The sequence below is a fragment of the Lemur catta genome, chromosome 15 (genome assembly GCF_020740605.2).
Source record: "Lemur catta isolate mLemCat1 chromosome 15, mLemCat1.pri, whole genome shotgun sequence".
Classification (NCBI taxonomy): Eukaryota; Metazoa; Chordata; class Mammalia; order Primates; family Lemuridae; genus Lemur; species Lemur catta.
The window spans coordinates 9,799,196-9,818,781 of NC_059142.1; the positions used below are offsets into that span (position 1 = coordinate 9,799,196).

The 19,586-nt window shown below is 48.4% G+C and overlaps 2 protein-coding genes across 2 annotated transcripts in view; one reads left to right on the forward strand and one right to left on the reverse strand.

Annotated features, from left to right (window-relative positions):
* ACADVL (acyl-CoA dehydrogenase very long chain) overlaps positions 1-19,586 on the forward strand; it is a 64,975-nt gene that overhangs the window by 13,762 nt on the left and 31,627 nt on the right. The window lies entirely within an intron of this gene.
* Positions 7,341-11,506, reverse strand: ASGR1 (asialoglycoprotein receptor 1). Its single transcript, XM_045570059.1, has 9 exons — positions 11,278-11,506; positions 10,963-11,096; positions 8,960-9,076; positions 8,764-8,859; positions 8,616-8,687; positions 8,248-8,334; positions 8,013-8,164; positions 7,830-7,936; positions 7,341-7,754 (listed from the first exon to the last, which is right to left on the reverse strand). The coding sequence occupies exons 2-9, from the start codon at positions 11,030-11,032 to the stop codon at positions 7,580-7,582; spliced, it is 876 nt and encodes a 291-aa protein (XP_045426015.1). The 5' UTR covers positions 11,033-11,096; positions 11,278-11,506; the 3' UTR covers positions 7,341-7,579.

A 19,586-nucleotide genomic window follows, 5' to 3' on the forward strand; every position in this document is an offset into this window, starting at 1 on the left:
TCCTGAATTCTTTCTTGAGAGAAACCAAGGACCCATTTGGACTTCAAGTGGCTCTCAGCCTTGGGGGTCACTTTCCCGTGTTAATGGCAAGACTCTGTCTCTACAAAAAGTTTTTTTAAAAAATTAGCCAGGCGTGTTGGTGCACACCTATAGTCCTAGCTACTTAAGGAGGCTGAGATGGGAGGATCGCTTGAGCCCAGGAGTTCGAGGTTACAGTGTGCAACGATCAAATACCAGACATTTCATCTCACCTGTAAATGTTTCAGCATGTGTCTCCAAAATACAGAATCTTTTCTTTGTAACTTAACCATAATCCTATTATCATACTAAAAACAATGGGCAAGAATGCCTTACCCAGTTAATATTCAAATTTACTTGATGTTCCCATAATGTCTTTTTATAACTGGTTTGTTCAAATCAGGATCCAAAGTCCAAGCATTGCACATAGTCGATATTGTAAGGCTGATGGCAGGCACCCCTCTCCTCCCTAATGGAAAAAGAAGAAGCCCACGAGACCTGCCAAGGACAATGCCTGCAAGGCCCAGCTAAGTTAAAGTACGACCACACCTGGATGGTTACCCTAATAAGAGCCTCAGTACCTAGAGTCCACACATACCACCGGCCCCTCCTATTTCTCAATCCCACCCTAAAACTCCAAGGGAAAATTCCTTGCTCTCCCCATCATAAATCTTCCTGCCAAAGAAACCCCTACCCCCTGCCCTAAAAACATATATAAACCCACTCAGACTTCTGGGCGATGCGACTTCTCGGGTCTCTCTCTCCCGGGACCCAAGAATCTTGCCCGGGCCCCTCTCTTGGGACCCGTTACCCTCACCCAGGGGTGCCCCAATAAAGCCTCTTTACTTATCCCTTTCAACTCTGCTCGTCTGTCTTTCTCTGGTGCTGGCCAATCCAAAAAACCTTACAGATATATCTCTTAAGGCTCCTGTAGTCTATAATAATTCCTCCTCCTCCCACTTTTTGTTGAAGAAACCAGAAATTGGCTCTGTAAAATCTTCCACCTTCTGGCTTTGACGGAATGCGTGCCTGTGTGGATGCTCCTCTCCCACTGCATTTCCTATAAACTGGCAGTGAGTGCGAATCAGATTTGGTTCAAGGTCCTCCGGCATAAGCAGTGCACAGGCAGTTCCGTGTCGTGCCTCCCGCATCCCAATAGCAAGTACATTTAGAAAACTGACCTCCTCCTTTCTAATGTTTTTATTCTTATTTCCTTCTCTCTGGATCAACCTCCAGAATTAGTCCAGGTCACTCTTTATCTTGACCCTGTCTTTACTGCAAATGTTGTCAACTAACCCCCATTCAGGGTCACGTCAGGGGTGGGGATTGATGTGCTCCCACGTTGCTCCAGCTGGACCAGCGGTGACATTCGAGTTGTTCCCACTCCTCAGTTCAAGACACGCTCCCCCCATCGGTATGTTCAAGGCCCTTCTCTCATTTTCACGTTTCCCCTTCGTCCTCGTCACACCCTCCCATTCTCCTCAACTTCCTTAAACAACCACTTGAGTGAGTTGGACATTTGGCCTTGAAAATATATGGATCATTGAAAAGTATGAAGTGCACTTGTGTGGGGGGCTTTTGACTTTCATCCGTGTTACTGTGCTCTAGACTGCATTCTGCTTTCTTCTCACCAGGGCCGATTTTAGGTCCATGCGTGCTGCTGCGTGTCCGTCTAGTCACTGTTTCTGAGTGCTGGATGGCACAGTAACCCCTCAGACACAGCCACCACACTGTGCTCTCGGTACACACCTAGGTCGCCTCCAGCTCCTTGCTGCCCAACCAGCACCGCAGAGAACACCACCACAGTGTCCCCTGTCACTCCGGTATGTACACCTGTAAGTAGGATCGTGGCACCCCTGGCATATATGCATTCCTAACTCCAGCACATACTGGCAGAATGGCTATTCCAATTTCTTCTCTCATTTCCCCCACATCCTTGGCAGCACTTGACTTCCTCCTAGTTTTTGTCAATGAGATGGGTGTAAAGAGATGGCTCGCTCATGCTTTAAATTGCATGCTCGAGTTACTAGTGATTGTAAGCATGTCTTCACATGCACGTTAGACCCCTGGGCTCCCTGTTCTGTGAACTGCCTGTTTATACCTTTTGCTACTTTTCTAATATTAATAGGTTTCCCATCTATTTCTTCATCTCTGGGCTCCTGTGCTGAATTTCTTCCATTCGTCCTTCCAGATCCACTCTATACCCTTCTCCACGTTGTGCTGTGGCCTGGGAGGCTGAGCTGTGTGACTGCATCAAATTGTTCCCTTGCCATCTGGCTTCCAGCCCTAGGAGGACTTCAGAGGGAGGAAGAGGAAGAAGCGAGAATGTTGGGTCCCCCAGCCCCTTCCCTGTAGGGATGCTGTGGGCTAGCTGCCTCCTGCAGCCAAAAGTCACAGCTCCTGCTGGAGGCCCTCTCCCTGGTTCCTGTAGGTGGTAACTCTGGGATACCTGGGTTCCTGACCTATGTCTTGCGGCTTCCCTAATCCTGTCCACACCTTTGTAGATAGTCCCTTTATTAAAACACCCTCCAGTTACCCATTTTGAGTGTGCCATCTGTTGCTTGCCAGGAGCCCGATACATTGTCACATTGAACTAAAATTCCAGATTTTCACACAATTTCACTAAATTTTTTTAGCTTTCTGGTATGTGCTTTGGAAGTCTTGTTTAAGAAGTCCCTCTGTATTCCTAGTAGTATAGATTTTCCTTTCTCTCTCTTTTTCTTTTTTTTTTCTTTTTCCTATTAGTTCTGTAATTTTACCTTTTACATTTAGGTCTTCAGTCTACCTAGGATCCACCTTTGTCTGTGATGTTAGGTATGAATCCAATTTTATTTTTCTTCATACAGAGAGCCAATTTTCCCAATAATGTCTTTCCTCCACCGATTTGAGATGCCCCCTTTATTGTGTATTAAGTTCCCATTTACACCTACTTCTGTTTCTGAGCTCTTCGTTCCATAACATTCGTCTATTTGTCTGTTCTTGTATCATTAGCATACTATTTTTATTTCTATGGCTTTGTTATATATAGATTTTTTTTTTTGAGGCAGAGTCTCACTCTCTCACCCCCGGTAGAGTGCAGTGGTGTCATCATAGCTCACTGCAGCCTCAAACTCCTGGGCTCAAGCATCCTCCTGCCTCAGCCTCCTGAGTAGCTGGGACTACAGGCACATACCACGACACCTGGCTAATTTTTCTATTTTTAGTAGAGACAGGGTCTCACTCTTGCTCAGGCTGGTCTCGAACTCCTGACCTCAAGCAATCCTCCAGCCTCGGCCCCCAGAGTGCTAGGATTATAGGCGTAAGCCACCTGTGCCCAGCCTATATTTTAATGTCTAATAAGGTTAATTATGCCTCCCCCTAATTTTTGCTCTTTTTTTCCCCAAATTGGCTTTTATCTTGCCATAGATATACTTTTGAAAAAGTTGTTCAGTTGCTTTTAAAAATCCAGCTGATTGGCCAGAGCAAGACCCTGTCTCTACTAAAAATAGAAAAATTTAGCTGGGTATGAAGGTATGCACCTGTAGTCCCAGCTACCTGGGAGGCTGAGGCAGGAGGATCTTTTGAGCCCAGGAGTTTCAGGATGCTGTGAGCTATGAGGATGCCACTGCACTGTAGCCCAGGCAACAGAGCAAGACTCTGTCTCAAAAAAAAAAACCAGAAGATTGACCAGAGTACAGATCAGTTTTTTAAAAAAAGAAAAGAAAAAATCCAGCTGAAATGTTTATTTTCATTGCATTGAATTTATACATTACTTTGGAAAGAATTTAAATTTTTTCTTCTATATTCTCTACACATTATGGTGATGATAGCTGACTGTTGCACCTGCTGAAACCTCTTATTGGGTCAAATCTTTTGTTAATGGTGTCAATTTCCTGTATAGATGATCATGTTTTATATCTTCCTTCTAATGCTGACAACTTTAATGCCTTTTTCTGTCTTGTGCAGTTTGGCCACTCTACTCAGGATGGTGTTAAACAGCAGCAATCACAACAGTGTGACAGAAACTTCTAATTGACCCCTGATAGCAACTCTCCCGTTTTCTCTACATCAGGGGTCAGCAAACATTTTTTATAAAGGGCCAGATAGCAAATATTTTAGGCTTCCTGGGCCATACAGTCTTTATCATAAGTACTCAATGCTGCTGTTGCAGTCATAAACAATACTGCCTTCATGGTGCAACAAATGAGCCTGGCTGTGTCCCAATAAAACTTTATTTACAAAACTACATGAGGGCCAAAGTTTGCTTACTCCAGCTCTATAGTAATAGATGCCGCCCCGCCCCCGCCCCGCCCCGGTTTTTAGCTAGCTTTTGGCAGCTCATGGAATTTGCAGCTAACTGTGGCCCTCACTGAGACTAGTCAAAGAGATGTGAGCTCAAGTGGTGCATATACCTCCCAGAAGTGTCTTCATGAACAGAGAGGAGATGGTGCAACTCTTCTTCTCTTTTCTACTTTCTCTTGTCTGGAATGTGTTGTGACAGGAGCCGGGCAGATGCCTTGGAGCGTTTGATAGAAACCTAAGTTGAGAATAGCAGAGCAATGAGACAGAAGCAGCCTAAGTCCTCAAAGATTTTACCATAAATAGGAGTTGAACTTTCGCCAAGTGTTTTTTCTGCATTAGGTAATTTTTTTCTTTTGTATTCCCTTAATCTATTCATCTGTACTCCCTAAATCTATTATACTAATAGATTTTTCTGATATTAAACCAACTTTGAATTCTTGGCCTGTGTACTACTTGAACACGTTACCTCCTTTAATACACTATTTGATTTGATGAGCTAGTATTTGATACAGGAATTTTACATTTCTGGTCATTATAATGAAGATCCTCCATTTGAAATTTGTTAAAGCTCACCTGATAGCCCAGTATTTGCTCAATTTTTTGAGACTGTCTCAATGTACTTGAAAACAATGGGTATTCGGTATTTGATAAGTTCAGTGTATGAAATATGTCCATTAGGTCATAATAGTTTAATCTGGGGTTCAAAACATCTGTATCCTTATTGATTTTTTTTGTCTCCTGATCTGTCAATTACTGAGATGTTTTACAATCTCTTATGAATATAGATTTGTCTATTTTTTCTTGTACTTCTGAAATTTTTGTTTCATATGTTTTGTGGCTATGTTATTCAGCACATATACGTGTTTAATACTGGTGTATCTTCCTGTTGAATTGAACCTTTTATTATTATGAAGTGACTCTCTTTATTTCTAATAATACTTTTTGATATAAAGTGTACTTTGTATGATAATTATTTGGTTAGAATTTGCCCAATATATCTTTTTTATACTTTTGTTTTTCACTCTCTGTTTCTGATATGTCTCTGGGGCTCGTAGTTGGATTTTATTGTTTATTCTGCCTAGAAGTTTTACCTTTTAACAAGATAATTTAGTATTTTGTATCTAATAAAATCAGCAACGTATTTGGATTCTTAACTAACCTTTTGGGAGGAGGAGGAGGAGGAGGAGGAGGAGGAAACAAACAAAAAAATTTGAAAAAGGAAAAAAAGAGAGAAAAAAAACTAACCTATCATTTTATGCTTTTCTTATTGACCCCTTATGGGTTTTTCTCTCTCCTTTCCACTCGTCCTTTCGATTAATATTTTTCCTGTTTACAAGTTTGGAAGGTATAACTTCTGCTTCTAAGAGACCTAAAATTTACAGGGGAAACACTGTCTTCGATGTTTTAAATCTGGAGGTTATATAGTTACATCCTCTATGTATGTACTTATGTAATCTTTCTTCTTTTAGAGTTATGTTTATCTCCTTTTTTCTCCTTGATGTTTATTTTATTCATCTTTTCCAAGAATCAAATTTTCCTTTTATTGATATCTACATTTTTATTTTCTAGTTCATTAATTTTTGCTTCTATTTTTATAAATCCCTTCCTTCTGTTTGGGTAGATTTATTTTGTTATTCTTTTTCATGTTTCTTCAGTTGAAACTTAGTTTATTTCAAGTCAGCCTTGTTTTTTAATAAATGTGCTTATTGCTATATACATTTCCTCCTGAGAACTGCTTTAGACCATCCCATGGTTTCAGTATGTAGTGTTTTCATTGTTCATTTTTTTTTTTTTTTTTTTTTTGGAGACAGAGTCTCACTCTGTTGCCCAGGCTAGAGTGAGTGCCGTGGTGTCAGCCTAGCTCACAGCAACCTCAAACTCCTGGGCTCAAGCGATCCTCCTGCCTCAGCCTCCCAAGTAGCTGGGACTACAGGCATGCGCCACCATGCCCGGCTAATTTTTTCTATATATATTTTTAGCTGTCCATATAATTTCTTTCTATTTTTAGTAGAGACGGGGTCTTGCTCTTGCTCAGGCTGGTCTTGAACTCCTGACCTTGAGCGATCCGCCCGCCTCGGCCTCCCAGAGTGCTAGGATTACAGGCGTGAGCCACCACACCCGGCCTTCATTGTTCATTTCTAAATCATTTAGCTTTTTCATTTTAATTTGTTTTTGGTTTTCTGTGGGGGTTTTTTGTTTTTTATTTGTTTGTTTGTTTGTTTGTTTGCTTGTTTTTGAGTCAGGGTCTCCTTCTGTGCCAGGGTGCTAGAGTGCAGTGGCATCATGAAAGCTCACTGCAGCCTCCAACTCCTGGACTCAAGCAATCCTCTCGCCTGAGCCTCCCAAAGTGCTAGCATTACAGGTGTGAGCCACACTGTACCTGGCCTTGATTTGCTCTTATACTCGAAATTATTTAGAAAGAGTTTGAGAAAATTATATGCTGATAGATCTTTTTTTAGCTATACTTTCTTTCATCTTCATTTCTAGCTTTATTTTATTGTGGTCAAAGCATTTCTCCTTTTTGGCATTAGTTAATACTTCATCAATTTTTGTTCATAATTCCATAAGTGTCTGTACAGTCTGAATGGGTTTGTCTTAATTCTCATCCTTTGTTATTGATTCTATTAATTTTGGTGCTTCTGCTCCGTGGTGCTGGTTTTCCTCATATGTTTGGTGATTCTTGGTTAAGTATTCACTGCATCTGTTACCTGTGAATGCTGCTTCTGTTTGCTGTAGTGAATACAACAGACACCAATGAGTTTCATTCAGAATTTTTGAAGCACTCAACAAATTTGGGTGGTTCTGTTCCTGGGGGTATAGCGGCAAGTAGGATGGTCTCCAGTAACAGCTGAGACTCATAGAACAGAAAAATTTGCCCAAACACACATATTTGTAAATAACAAAGTTCGGCTCCTACCCCAGGCCATCTGGCCCGAAGCCCACACCATTCTCTGCACAGCACAGAGCCTGCCCAAGGCTCCTAACGCCAGCCAACTCCTGCAGGGTTCCTAATCCTCAATAACCAGACAACTCACAGAATGTTTCGGTATATTTCTCTTGTTTTTACTCTAAAAAAAAAAAAAAAGTTGACAATGATAACTGGCAAACTGCAGAAAGTGACAAGGGTTTCGATCTCCCCGCCCCTCCAAATGTCACCCCACTTTCCTCAGACACCATGCTATCCCCTTCCCTTAAAATCCTGGATGAAAATCCCCCAGAAGGCAGAGGAGGCCCGCAGATAGGAGGATTCCTGGGCAGGTCAAGGCACTGGGGAAATAAATTAGGGGAGAGGCGGCTCCTGGCTGGCCTTGCCCAGCTGGGTCTCGCAGACCCACCGGTAGGGCCTCTGGCAGACGTCGTCGTTCCAGCGGCCGTCCTCGGTGAAGTGGGCACAGTCCTCGCCTCCCCCCAGCCCGTGCCCGTACCAGTCGTCCGGCTGCTCGGGCCTCCAGTTCCTGTGGACGGGAGGCAGCTGTGGGCGGCGCGCCCAGGTGGCGGGAGCCGCGCCGCGGGGGGACGCGCGCACTCACTTGAAGCCTGTCTCGTAGTCTGTCCCGTCCACCCACTTCCAGGGCCCATTTTGGTCCGAGAGGCCCATCCAGGTGTTCACGGGGCCTATGTGGTGCTGGACGAACCTCTGGGGAGAGAGGAGGGAGGTGGTGGCCTCTCGCTTAGACCCCCCAGCCTCCCAGATCGGCCCTCCGGGGCCTCACCTGCTCCTCCCAGGACGTGACCACCACCAGGTAGGCGCTCTCCAGCTGGCAGTACTTCTCCGCCTCGGGCCACGGCTTCCCGGAGCGAGAGAACCAGTAGCAGCTGCCCTCGTGCTCCACCCAGTTGACGGGGCAGCAGGTCCTTTCGGAGCCTGAGGTGGGGGAAAGGCGGTGAAGGGCTGGGGCGCTGCGGGATCGGCGGAGGGGGCTGGGCAGGACAGCGGGGCCTCCTCACCATTGCCCTGGAGGGCCGCCATCTGACAGCCCAGGCTTCGCAGGTCGGACACAAACTGCTTCACGTGGAGCAGCAAGCTGGAGTGATCTGGGAGGACAGAGGAGGGGGGAATGAGGTCACCCCGAACAGTAGGGGGAGGCGATCTGTCACCTTCATGCTGGGACCTGAAGATCACTTGCAGATGCCCCTGCCGCAAGAAGCGTTGGTTTGGACTGAGACCCCCATGCTCTCCTCCCTCCCTCTCTCCCTCTCCCTCTCTCTCTCTCTCTCTCTCTCTCTCTCTCTCTCTCTTCTCTCTCTCTCTCTCTCTCTCTCTCTCTCTCTCTCTCTCTCTCTCTCTCTCTCTCTCTCTCTCTCTCTCTCGTCACCTTCTTTCAAGTCCTGTTGCTGTTTCTCCAGCTGGGACTCCAGCGACTTCATCTTTCTTCCCACGCTGCCTCCTAGGGGAGAAACTTGCTCAGCGTCCCGGCGTCCCTGCCATCCCACAGCCCCCAGCCCAGCCTCGGCTCCCCTCACCCTGGGTGCTCAGGCCCTTGACCTCGGCCTCCACTCTCACTGTGAAGTTGCTGAATGTCTCTTTCAGGGCCCGCAGCTCCTCCTGCAGCTGGGAGTCTGGACAGGAGAGGGCATGGGTAGGACACAATGAGGGAGCTGTGTCCCCCACCACACCCGCAATATTGCTCCCTTCCCTGCCCACCCCTGGGGCACACACTTTGGGATCCAATCACACAGACAACCACCAGCAACAGGACGCTGAGGCCCAGGGACAGCAGGACGAGGCGGAATCCAGAGCAGAGACGCCGCAGGAGGGGTCGGGGAGGAGGTGGTCCTGCAAGAGGAGAAGGTGTCAGGAGCACAGGACATGGTGGTTGATGGGGGAAGAGCCTGGTCCTACTCTGGGGGGTACTAGGAGGGGAAGAAGCTAATGCACCCCTCTAGTAGACTAGGAAGAACCATACAGATTAAGAAATTTGGTGGCCGGGTGTAGTGGCTCACACTTGTGATCCTAGCACTCTGGAAGGCCAAGGCAGAAGGATTGCTTGAGCTCAGGAGTTCGAGACCAGCCTGAGCAAGAACAAGACCCCATCTCTACCAAAGATAGAAAAATTAGCCATGTGTGGTGGTGCACATGCCTGTAGTCCCAGCTACTCAGGAGGCTGAGGCAGGAGGATTGCTCAAGCCCAGGAGTTTGAGGTTGCAGTGAGCTATGATGCCACTGCACTCCAGCCCGGGTGACACAGTGAAACCCTATCTCAAAATTTAAAAAAAGGAAAAAGAAATTTTGGCAGTAGGAGACCCTGCAGGGCCAGAGGCAACTAGGGATGGAGAAAAGGGAGGGGTGGAAATCGTTGAGCCTCTGTAGAGGCTCTCAGCCTTTGCTGACACCTAATGGCATGACTGCATCACCGCAGCCAACAAACCCCAGAGCTCCCCTGACCCCACTTGAATCTGACCTACGGAGTGGCTGCTGCCTGGGGAGTCGCTGCTTTCCCCAAGGTAGAGAAGGGAAGGTTTCTTTCTCTTTGTGAATCTCACCCATTGTTGGCTGCGTGCAGGAGGAGAGGGTGGAATAGCCAGACTTTAGGCCCCTCAAGTCACTGCCACTCAAGGAGAAGAAATACTTTAGCCCTGTCCCCTGGGAGCTGGAGCCCCTCCCCTGTGGCCCCTGCCCCCATCAAAGCACAATGCCCAGCCCAGCCCCCAAGAACTTCATCCTTGCTCAGCCTAAACCAGCTCCATAACCTTTTTGGCACCAGGGACTGGTTTCATGGAAGATAATTTTTCCATGGCGGCGGGGGGGGCGGGGGTGGTAGTTTCAGGATGAGTCAAGTGCATTACATTTATTGTGCAGTCAAACTTCTCTGCTAATGATAATCTGTATTTGCAGCTGCTCCCCAGCGCTAGCATCACCACCTCAGCTCCACCCCAGATCATCAGGCATCAGATTCTCTTAAGGAGTGTGCAGCCTAGATCCCTCGCACGCACAGTTTACAGTAGGATTCAGGATCCTACGAGACTCTAACACCGCCACTGATCTGACCAGAGGCGGAGCTTATGCGGTGATGCAAGTGATGGGGAGCGGCTGTAAATACAATGAAGCTTCGCTCCTTTGCCCGCTGCTCAGCTGCTGTGCAGCCCCGTTCCCAGCAGTCCATGGACCAGTACTGGTCTGTGGCCCGGGGGTTGGAGACCACAGGCCTAAACAACATATGCCCCTCAGAGGACAAGGAATTGGACTTAGCCAGTCTTGGCTTTGAAGCAGGAGGGCCATGTTCTCCTTCAGATCAGAGACCCCTCAGCCCCGCTCACAGACATCCTCAACCCCTTCAGGGAAACCTGCCCCCATGGACCAAACTGATCACAGACACCCCCCCCCCACACACACACACACACGTGCACACAGCCAGGGCTCCCCAGGTGTTGGAAGAGGAAGGGAAGAGGGGGCCTAACTTCATAGGAAACAGTGACCTCATCTCTCCAGCTTCCAGCTCTTCCCACACCCCTGGGTCCACTCCCAAAGGCCAGCAGGCACCTGTCACCGAGAAAGGGACTCCAGGCCCACACCCTGGATCTCCCCTGAGGGGTGGCCCGGACACTGCTCCCAGTGTGAGGGGTCAGACCCGGAGGCAGAGCCAGGGTCACGGTCAGGAGCAGGAGCTGGCAGGCCAGAGCCGCCGGACGCCCACTGCAGAAGCAGAGAGAGGTGGCCCTCACCTTTTCTGAGCTGGTGATGGTCATTCTCCTCATTGTCCAGATGCTGAAGATCTTGGTACTCCTTTGTCATGATATGGCTGGCGCTGGGCTCAGGCTTGAGTCAAGGCTAGACTTGGGGCTGACCAGAGCTGGAGCTGGAATGGGGGTCCCATACCTTTTTAGGTCTGATTGGTGGCTCCATGAGACACTTCTTCTTTCCTCCATCTCCTCCCAGGTCTAACATCCAGAATCCATCCTCTGATGTTTTCCCACCCAGCCCCGACCCCATGCCCCAGGCCCCCCTCCTGTCCCCCTGCCTTTTTTCCCCTGTTTTACTTGCTGAAGTCTTAAGGTCTGACTCCTGGGTCTCTCAGTGCCACACAGGTCCCGGGCTGAGGAGGGGGCTGATGCCTGGAGAACTGGGGTGGGTGGACAGCCCTGGACAATAGCACGGGAGGAGGCAGGGTCCATAGGAGGGCCCTGAGCCCTGTGTCTCTGTGTCTGCGTGTCTGTGTGTCCCAGCATGCAGAACCTGGCATCTCTAGTGCCTGGGACTTTGGACAGTAAACAGAGGTGGAAGCGGATTTGGAACTTGGGGGATGTGTGAGGGTGGAAGCGGGGGATGGGTTGCCTCTGCTCTCCTCCCCAGGGAGGGGGGTCTCCTGGGCTGACCCCACACACACACACCAGTCACCTCACTCCTCACTGCACCATTTGGAGGGGAGCCAGTCCAGGAGGGGCCGGGGGAGCGGCTGTTTCCCCTCCCTCCCACCCCCCTTTCACTTCCCGTCTCTGAATTTCCCAGAACTGTTGGTTTCTCCAAATATCCCTGACCAGGATCAGAGGGACCGGTTCTCTGGTCTTGCCCAATCCAGGCCTGTGACCCTGGCATCTGAGCGCAGACTCTAGCTTCCTGTGGGGCTCAGCCCCGGGCTCCCCAGCCCTGGCCTGACTTGGTTTACCCTCCTGGGGAGTAAAGTCCTCCTCTAAGCAGCACGGGGGCAGTGCAGGGAGCGACAGGGGAGCCTCAGTTGGGACTGGTGTCAACAAACCTCCACTGACTCCTACTGTATGTCCCAGGGCTTTTCATTCATTAATTTCTCTCATTATCCCCAGAGCACATCCCATTTCACAGATAAGAAACCCGAGGCCCTGGAAGGCAAGAGCTTGCCCAAGGTCACTGTGCAAAGAAACAGCAGAGGGAGGACTAGAACTTGGGCAGCTTTCTGTGCGGCCCCTAGAATGGCACCCAGAACCAGGATCCATCTGGTCAACACAACTGGGCCCCAGGGTCCTAGAGATGCTAAAACGTGGTCCCTCATGGCCCATGGAAGCTTCAGAGAGATCTGTGTGAATTTGAATTATGCTAACTTGGAAATCAGGCAATATTAAAAATGCTAAAACATAATAATAATAAAATAAAGATGCTAGTAAGTCTCACTTTAGGCCCAAATGTGAAGCTATGCAAATCCTACTTTACAGTTATATCAGGGAGAAAACTAGTCTTGAATTATGAGAGTTTTAGATTATGTGAGATATTCAGGAACACATCCCTTGCCTAAAATGTGACAGCTCTGTGTGTGCCCTCATTCGTCTGTGTCCTGAAAACCATTGGCTGGGCACAGTGGCTCATGCCTGTAATCCTAGCACTCTGGGAGGCCAAGGCGGGAGGATCACTTGAGGTCAGGAGTTCAAGACCAGCCTCAGCAAGAGCAAGACCCTGTCTCTACTAAAAGTAGAAAACATTAGCTGGACATGCTGGTGCATGCCTGCAGTCCCAGCTACTCGGGAGGCCAAGGCAAGGGGGATTGCTTGAGCCCAGGAGTTTGAGGTTGCTGTGAGTTATGATAATGCCATGGCACTCTAGCCCAGGTGACAGAGTGAGACTCTGTCTCAAAAAAAAAAAAAAGTGCCGTTTACATGCACTGGGGCCATGGCTAGTGATTTTGGTGACTACTGGGGGGTTGATTGAGCATTCCCTGATATCATCACTTACGATCTGACTTATTTAGGCAAATAAACCTACAGTTTAGGTCAGAAGAATAGTCACCCTTGCAGAAATAGTGGCTGGGAGGGAGCACAGAGGGGACTTGGGGTGACAGGAGTGTTCAGATTCTTGCTCTGCATGCTGCTTATCCCGAGGTGTTCAGCTTTTAAAGCTGCACAAAGCCATACACGTATGACTCTATTTTTCTGTGTGCATGTTATATTGGAATAAGATGTTTTGAAATCTGGTTTCTACTCTATAACCATGTTCCCCAAACTTATTGATAAAGGAACAGTGCTTGGACCAGTGCTGAACAACACCCTCCAAACCCACTAACTTTAGAATGGAAGTCAGAGATGATAAAACCCAAGGCAGACAAATAGTATGATATACCAAGCCACTAATTTGCAAGCAAGCCCTCTGCAAAATAGCAGAGCTGATCTGAAAAACCAAAAAAGTAGCTAAAAGCAAAACTATGCCACAATGGTAGTAGGTTTACGTCTTCTGAGAACTTGTCCACCCTTCCATTTATTTGTTTAAGAATATATACCTTGGGGCAGGGTGCAATGGTACACAGCTATAATCCCAGCATTTTGGGAGGCCAATGTAGGAGGATCACTTGAGGCAGGAGTCTGAGACCACCCTGGACAACATAGCAAGACCCTATCCCTACAAAAAAATTAAAACTTAGCCAAGCATGGTGGCACACACTTGTAGTCTCAAGTACTTGGGAGGCTAAGGTAGGAGGGTCACTTGAGCCTAGGAGCTTAAGGCTGCAGTAAGCTATGACTGTGCCACTGCACTCCAGCCTGGGTGACAGAGAGAGACCCTGGCTCTAAAAAATATATATATTTATACCTTAGGGTTGGGGTAAGCACTCTGTGGTTCTCGCCTGCACATGTTAATAAATTTGTGTGCCTTTTTAAAAAATAAAAAAAAGTCTACATTTCAAGTTCCTTCATAAAAAAATTAAAAAAAAATTTTAAATTAGAAATAAAAATTTAAAACTTTCAAAAAAGAATATACACCTTGAACTGTGCAAAGTCTTCAGGGATAAAGCCCTGTGTATATTGTACTGCTGAGTAACAAAGTATCACAAACTTAGTGGCTTAAAACAACAGCCATTCATTAGCTTACCGTCTGGGGGGCAGAAGTCCAACTGGGTTCTCTGCTCAGGGTCTCACAAAGCTGAGATCAAGGTGCTGGCAAGAGTGTATTCCTTTCTGGAGGCTGAGGAGAGGAAGAATCCACTTCCAAACTCATTTCAGGTTGTTGGCATAATCCAGTTCCCACAGCTGTGGGTCTGAGGTCTGCATTTCCTTGCTGGCTGTCAGCCAGGGGCCACTCTCGGCTTCTAGGAGCCGCCCACATTCCTTCTTCTCATGGCCCCTTCCATCTACAAAGTCAGCAACACCATGTCCAATCTTTCTCAAGCTTCAAATCTCTCTAGCTGCTTCTGTGCTTTTAAAGGGGCTGTGTGATTAAATTAGACCCACCTATCTGGATGATCACCCTATAATAAGTCAACTGCGTATATAACATATATGTTTGTATAGTGTCATATATAAGGTCAACTATATAGAAATAACATAATAATGAGAGTGACAGCTCATCATACTCACAGGTTCCAGGGATTAGAGCCTGGGATCTTATGGGGCCGCTTTTAGAACTCTGACTACCACTCTCACACTTCATACAAAGTGACCACCCTGTCCCCTCTGTGGAATGCATCCCACACTTCCCTGTGGAATGCAGTGCACGTCCAGAGAGCAATTCAAGTGGAGCAGGCTGGCCCCAGAACCCGGGAATCCCACCTCCAGGGCAATTGAGAAAGGCTCCCTAAAAGAGGTCTATAATGCTGGCCTGGAAGAATAAGTAGAATTTTATCAGTGGTAGTAAGCAAGGGAGCCTGGGTAGAGGGAATAGAAGCAGCAGAGAAACCGGAAAGCCAGAAATTTGGCCAGAGACGTAGCTTGGGCCACCCTGAGGAGGGCCTTGAATCCCAGGGGAGAGGCATTTTGAATGTCATTCCGAAGCACAGAGGTCTCTAAAGTGGGGGACATGCACCCCAGGGAGTCACAAGCTCATCCATTGGAGTGGGAAGAAAACATTAGAATATGTACAAATATATTTTTAACCTCTTTTCTTTAGATTTCTATTTGGGGATATGTTTTATAATGTATATAACAAATTCATACAGTAGTACATGTGTATGAGTTATCTATTGCTGCAAAATAATCATCCCAAAACTTAGCAACTTAAAGCAATGAATGTTGATCATCTCCGATTCTTAGGGTCAGGAGGGTGCAGCTTAGCTGATTGGTTCTGGCTCAGGGTCCCTCACAAGGGTGCAGTCAAGATGTTAGTCAGTGCTACATTCATTTGTAGAGTTGGCCGAGGCTGGAAGATCAACCGCCAAGGTGACTCGTTCACTCGGCTGGCAAGTTACTGCTGGTAGTTGGCAGGAGGCCTCAGTTCCTTACCACGTGGGTCTCCACAGGGCTGTTTGAGCATCCTCACAACATGGCCGCTGGCTCCCCCAGAGCGAGGAATCCAAGAGCACACTTTCTTCTATGGCCTGGTCTCAGATGTAACAGTCCACCATTTTCACTCTATCCTATTGGTCACACGGGTCAGCCCTACTCAACGTGGAAGGGTAGAGGCCACGAGGATGTGAGTACCAGAAGGGTACTCACCGGGGGCCGTCTTGAAGGCTGACTACCACCACATGCATAGAATTAAAGGGTGGGAGAATATACACTGGGGGAACGCACGCTCAGAAACATTTTACTGATAGGGGCACGTGATGAACAAGGTTTAAAGACCATGACTGTAGACTTGGGGGGCCCATGAAGAGTTGCAGGCAGGGCAGTGGTGAGGGCAGATCTGTAAGTGGAACAATGGCCTGGCCTCGGTGTGGGTGCTGCGTCAGAGGTGGGTGGCCCAGAGGCAGGGAGGCCAGGAGGCTGCTGCGTTGGTCCCAGTTAGAAACTGTGAGGCTGGAGGCCACAGAGGGAGGGCCACATGGGCAGCACTTTAGCAGAGGAATGAAGAGGACCTGGTGGCTGCTGACTGTGCAGTGAGGGAGGGGACAGGGTGGGGACACCAACGCACCTGACCAGGGTCCAGAAGGCTGCTGGAGATGGGTCTGCAGTCCCTGGAAGGATGCTAAGGGGGTGAAAGGCTAATGCAGCAGAGAGAGCCTGAAGCCACTATCAGGCAGATGTGGCCCACCCTGCCCTCATCAGGAAAGTGAGTTTCATGCCCATCTCAGAGAGCTATTGTCACGGTTCAATGAGATAATGAGTGGAAAAGCACATAGCACAGTGTGGGCACACACTAAGTGCTCAGCACATGCAGCTATTATTTTTATTACCCTCTCTAGCAGCACAGACAAGAGCTGAATCAGAGACCTCCAGGGCCACCTCGAGAGTGGGAAGAGGGGGACAGGAGGGAGGTTGGGATCAGGGTGGTAGAGAACGTCTGTCTCCACACCCTGGAGGGTGGTTAGCAACTTTGCTCAGACAGAGCTGGGGTCCCGGGGGTGTTAAGACAGCCCCCTCCCCTTCTATGGAGAAGGAGACCTGGGGTCTGAGCTCACTCAGCCCTCGCCCACCCCTCTCAGAGCACTTCCGGCCTCAGGTTTGAGATGAGCCTCCCTTGCTCTTGCCCCAGACCCAGAGGGTTGGGACTACACCTCGTGCCTCTCGGCACCCCAGGTCTGCACAAAGGGACATCAGCAGATCTCAAGAGGAGGTGACTGAACAAACGGGCAGGAGGGGCAAAGCTGAGGCTGAGCGCTGGACTTTGCAAAGAGGGTGGCTGAAGGTCCCACATCTCCGAGAGGCTGAGCAGGCTTGAGATAAAGCAGGAGAGGTTCGAGGAGACGCACTCAGGCTGGAGGGCTCAGCGCTAGGGGCAGAGGCAGGGAAGAGGGGGATCCCTGGGTCTGGAAGGAAGAGCTGACCCTCTGCCACCCCCAGGGCTTAAATGTCTCTGCAGTGGACAAAAACCTGGCCTGGGGGGTGGGGTCGGAGCCCCCCATCTCCAGGGGCCTTTCTCCCTCCTGGCCCCTTCTCCCAACTCCCCTCTGTCCACCCCAGGGACACCCAACTTTTCAGCCTTGGGACAGCCAGGATTCTACAACCCAGGACCTCTCTAGGCCTCTTTCCTACTTTTATTTATTTATTTATTTATTTATTTTTATTTTTATTTTTTGAGACAGTCTCGCTTTGTTACCTGGGCTAAAGTGAGTGCCATGGCATCAGCCTAACTCACAGCAACCTCAAACTCCTGGGCTTAAGCGACCCTACTGCCTCAGCCTCCTGAGTAGCTGGGACTACAGGCATGTGCCACCATGCCCAGCTAATTTTTTCTATATATATTTTTAGTTGTTCAGCTAATTTCTTTCTATTTTTTTAGTAGAGACGGGGTCTCACTCTTGCTCAGGCTCGTTTCAAACTCCTGATCTCAAACAATCCGTCTGCCTCAGCCTCCCAGAGTGCTAGGATTACAGGCCTGAGCCACCTCGCCCGGCCTCTTTCCTACTTTTAGAAGGTAAAAATTTTTTTAAACTCCAAATGATTTCAGGCTTTATTTAACTTTCAGGTTTACCCAGTAACTGAAAATAGACCAAGAGGCTGTTAACAATGCTCGTTACCATTTCCTACAGTGTGCTGGACACTGTGTTAAGAGCATTACGTGTTCTGGCCCCTTGATTCCACATAAGGATCCCTCAAGGTAGGTAGTTGTTATTCCCATTTTATAGCTAGGCAAACTGAGGCTTAGAGAAGTTAAGCTCTTGGCCCACAGTGCCAGCGACACCGCCATCATCTCTCACCTTAACCTCAGCAACAACCTACCTGGCTCACTATTGCCCGCTGCTGTGTATTCCCTACCGCACCCAGAGTAACCTGCAGAAGTAGAAACCCCCTCGCTCCCTCCTACAAGTTTGTTGTGGCACTTTGAATAAGTCCAGTAAGTCCTCGCTTACTTCTCTGACCCATTTCCTGTTTCTCTCCCACCCCTACTCCGCTCCACTCAAGTGACTTCCTTCTGTCCTGCAACCTTCCAAACTCACTCCTACCAGGCTGTTCTCTCCACTTGGTACATTCTCCCCATCCCAGTCTCTGTCATCATTCATGTCTCAACCCAAATGTTGCTCCAAGAAGAGGTCTCCCTGACAGCCCTGTCAAAACTGGCAAGGCCATGTGCCCGGCAGTCACCTTATCTGCCTACTAGCACTCACTGTTACTGTAAATGATGCGCATGTTTCCTTCCTACAGTCTGTCATCCCCACTGGATAGACCCAAAGTTCTCTAAGGACAGGGATGTTGCCTTCCCAGCACTTAGAACACTGCCTGGTGCCAAGGAAGATCCAAATAAATATTTGTTGAAAGAAATAAAGGGGATGGGGAGAAGAGGAGGCAGGATCTGAACCCAAGTCTGGGGGCCCAGGGCTCTGGTCCAGCAAAGTACAGTGCCCGCCCCCTCAAGCAGCTAGGGAAGGTTCGCTACAGACTTGGAAGAATACATCCCAAGTGCAACCGTGCTTCCCCCTGAGAAGTATGTGGAATGAAATGGGAAGGGAACTTTCTTAAAAACCATATGTACTTCTATATTTATTTAAAATTTTTTCAGGTACATGTATTAATTACAATTTTAAAAATAAGGCTGGGCGCGGTGGCTCACGCCTGTAATCCTAGCACTCTGGGAGGCCGAGGCGGGTGGATCGTTTGAGCTCAGGAGTTCAAGACCAGCCTGAGCAAGAGCGAGACCCCGTCTCTACTAAAAATAGAAAGAAATCAGCCGGACAACTAAAAATATATAGAAAAAATTAGCCGGGCATGATGGCGCATGCCTGTAGTCCCAGCTACTCGGGAAGCTGAAGCAGGAGGATTGCTTGAGCCCAGGAGTTTGAGGTTGCTGTGAGCGAGGCTGACACCACGGCACTCTAGCCCAGGCAACAGAGCGAGACTCTGTCTCTAAATAAATAAATAAAAATAAAGCATCCAAAATTAGGTGATTCTACCCTTTCTAGGATAAACTATCCTTAACTCCTTTAGATCCAGACATGTTACCTGCACACACCTTCCTCAGCTCCCAGATTTGTTCCTTCAGCTCATTGTGGTAGAGAACATCAGCACAGCCTCAAACCATCTGCTCTTACACAGAACCAAGCTAAGAGGATTATTTGAAAAACATCCTCTGAAGCAGTGCTTCTCTACCCGCAAGACACCAGAATCACCCGGGAGCTTTCCGGAAATGCAGACCCCTGGCCCCACTGCCAGGATTCAGTGGTGGGGGGGGATCCTGTTGGACCAGCGGTTGCCCAGGAAACTCTGCAGGCTCATCCACAGAGAGGGCCGGTGGTGTGACACCCCTTCAGGGATCTCTGCCTCTATCCTTGGATCAGTTTAGGCTGAGGCAGCCACAACTGCCCCAGAAATCGCTGCCCTGGGTCTGCGTATTACAACCAACTCTCAACTTTGGTCAGCGGTGGCTACAAAAACTGCCCTTTTGCACTGTTAATGATTGAACCACCACGAGGCCCTCTGCTTCATCCTTCCCTACTGGGGCCCCTGAGAATCAAAGGGAGAAGAGAATGGTATCACAGCTGGTGCCAGCAACATCTTATCTATGCCACAGCTGAGGTCTT

What these genes read in the sequence shown, in the direction of transcription:
- ASGR1 (XM_045570059.1), bottom strand. Translation starts at nt 11,032, where the DNA reads ATGACAAAGGAGTACCAAGATCTTCAGCATCTGGACAATGAGGAGAAT. An exon ending in TCACGTCCTGGGAGGAGCAG is followed by an intron (nt 7,937 to 8,012) that starts GTGAGGCCCCGG and finishes CTCTCTCCCCAG; the next exon opens with AGGTTCGTCCAGCACCACAT. An exon ending in GACTACGAGACAGGCTTCAA is followed by an intron (nt 7,755 to 7,829) that starts GTGAGTGCGCGC and finishes TCCCGTCCACAG; the next exon opens with GAACTGGAGGCCCGAGCAGC.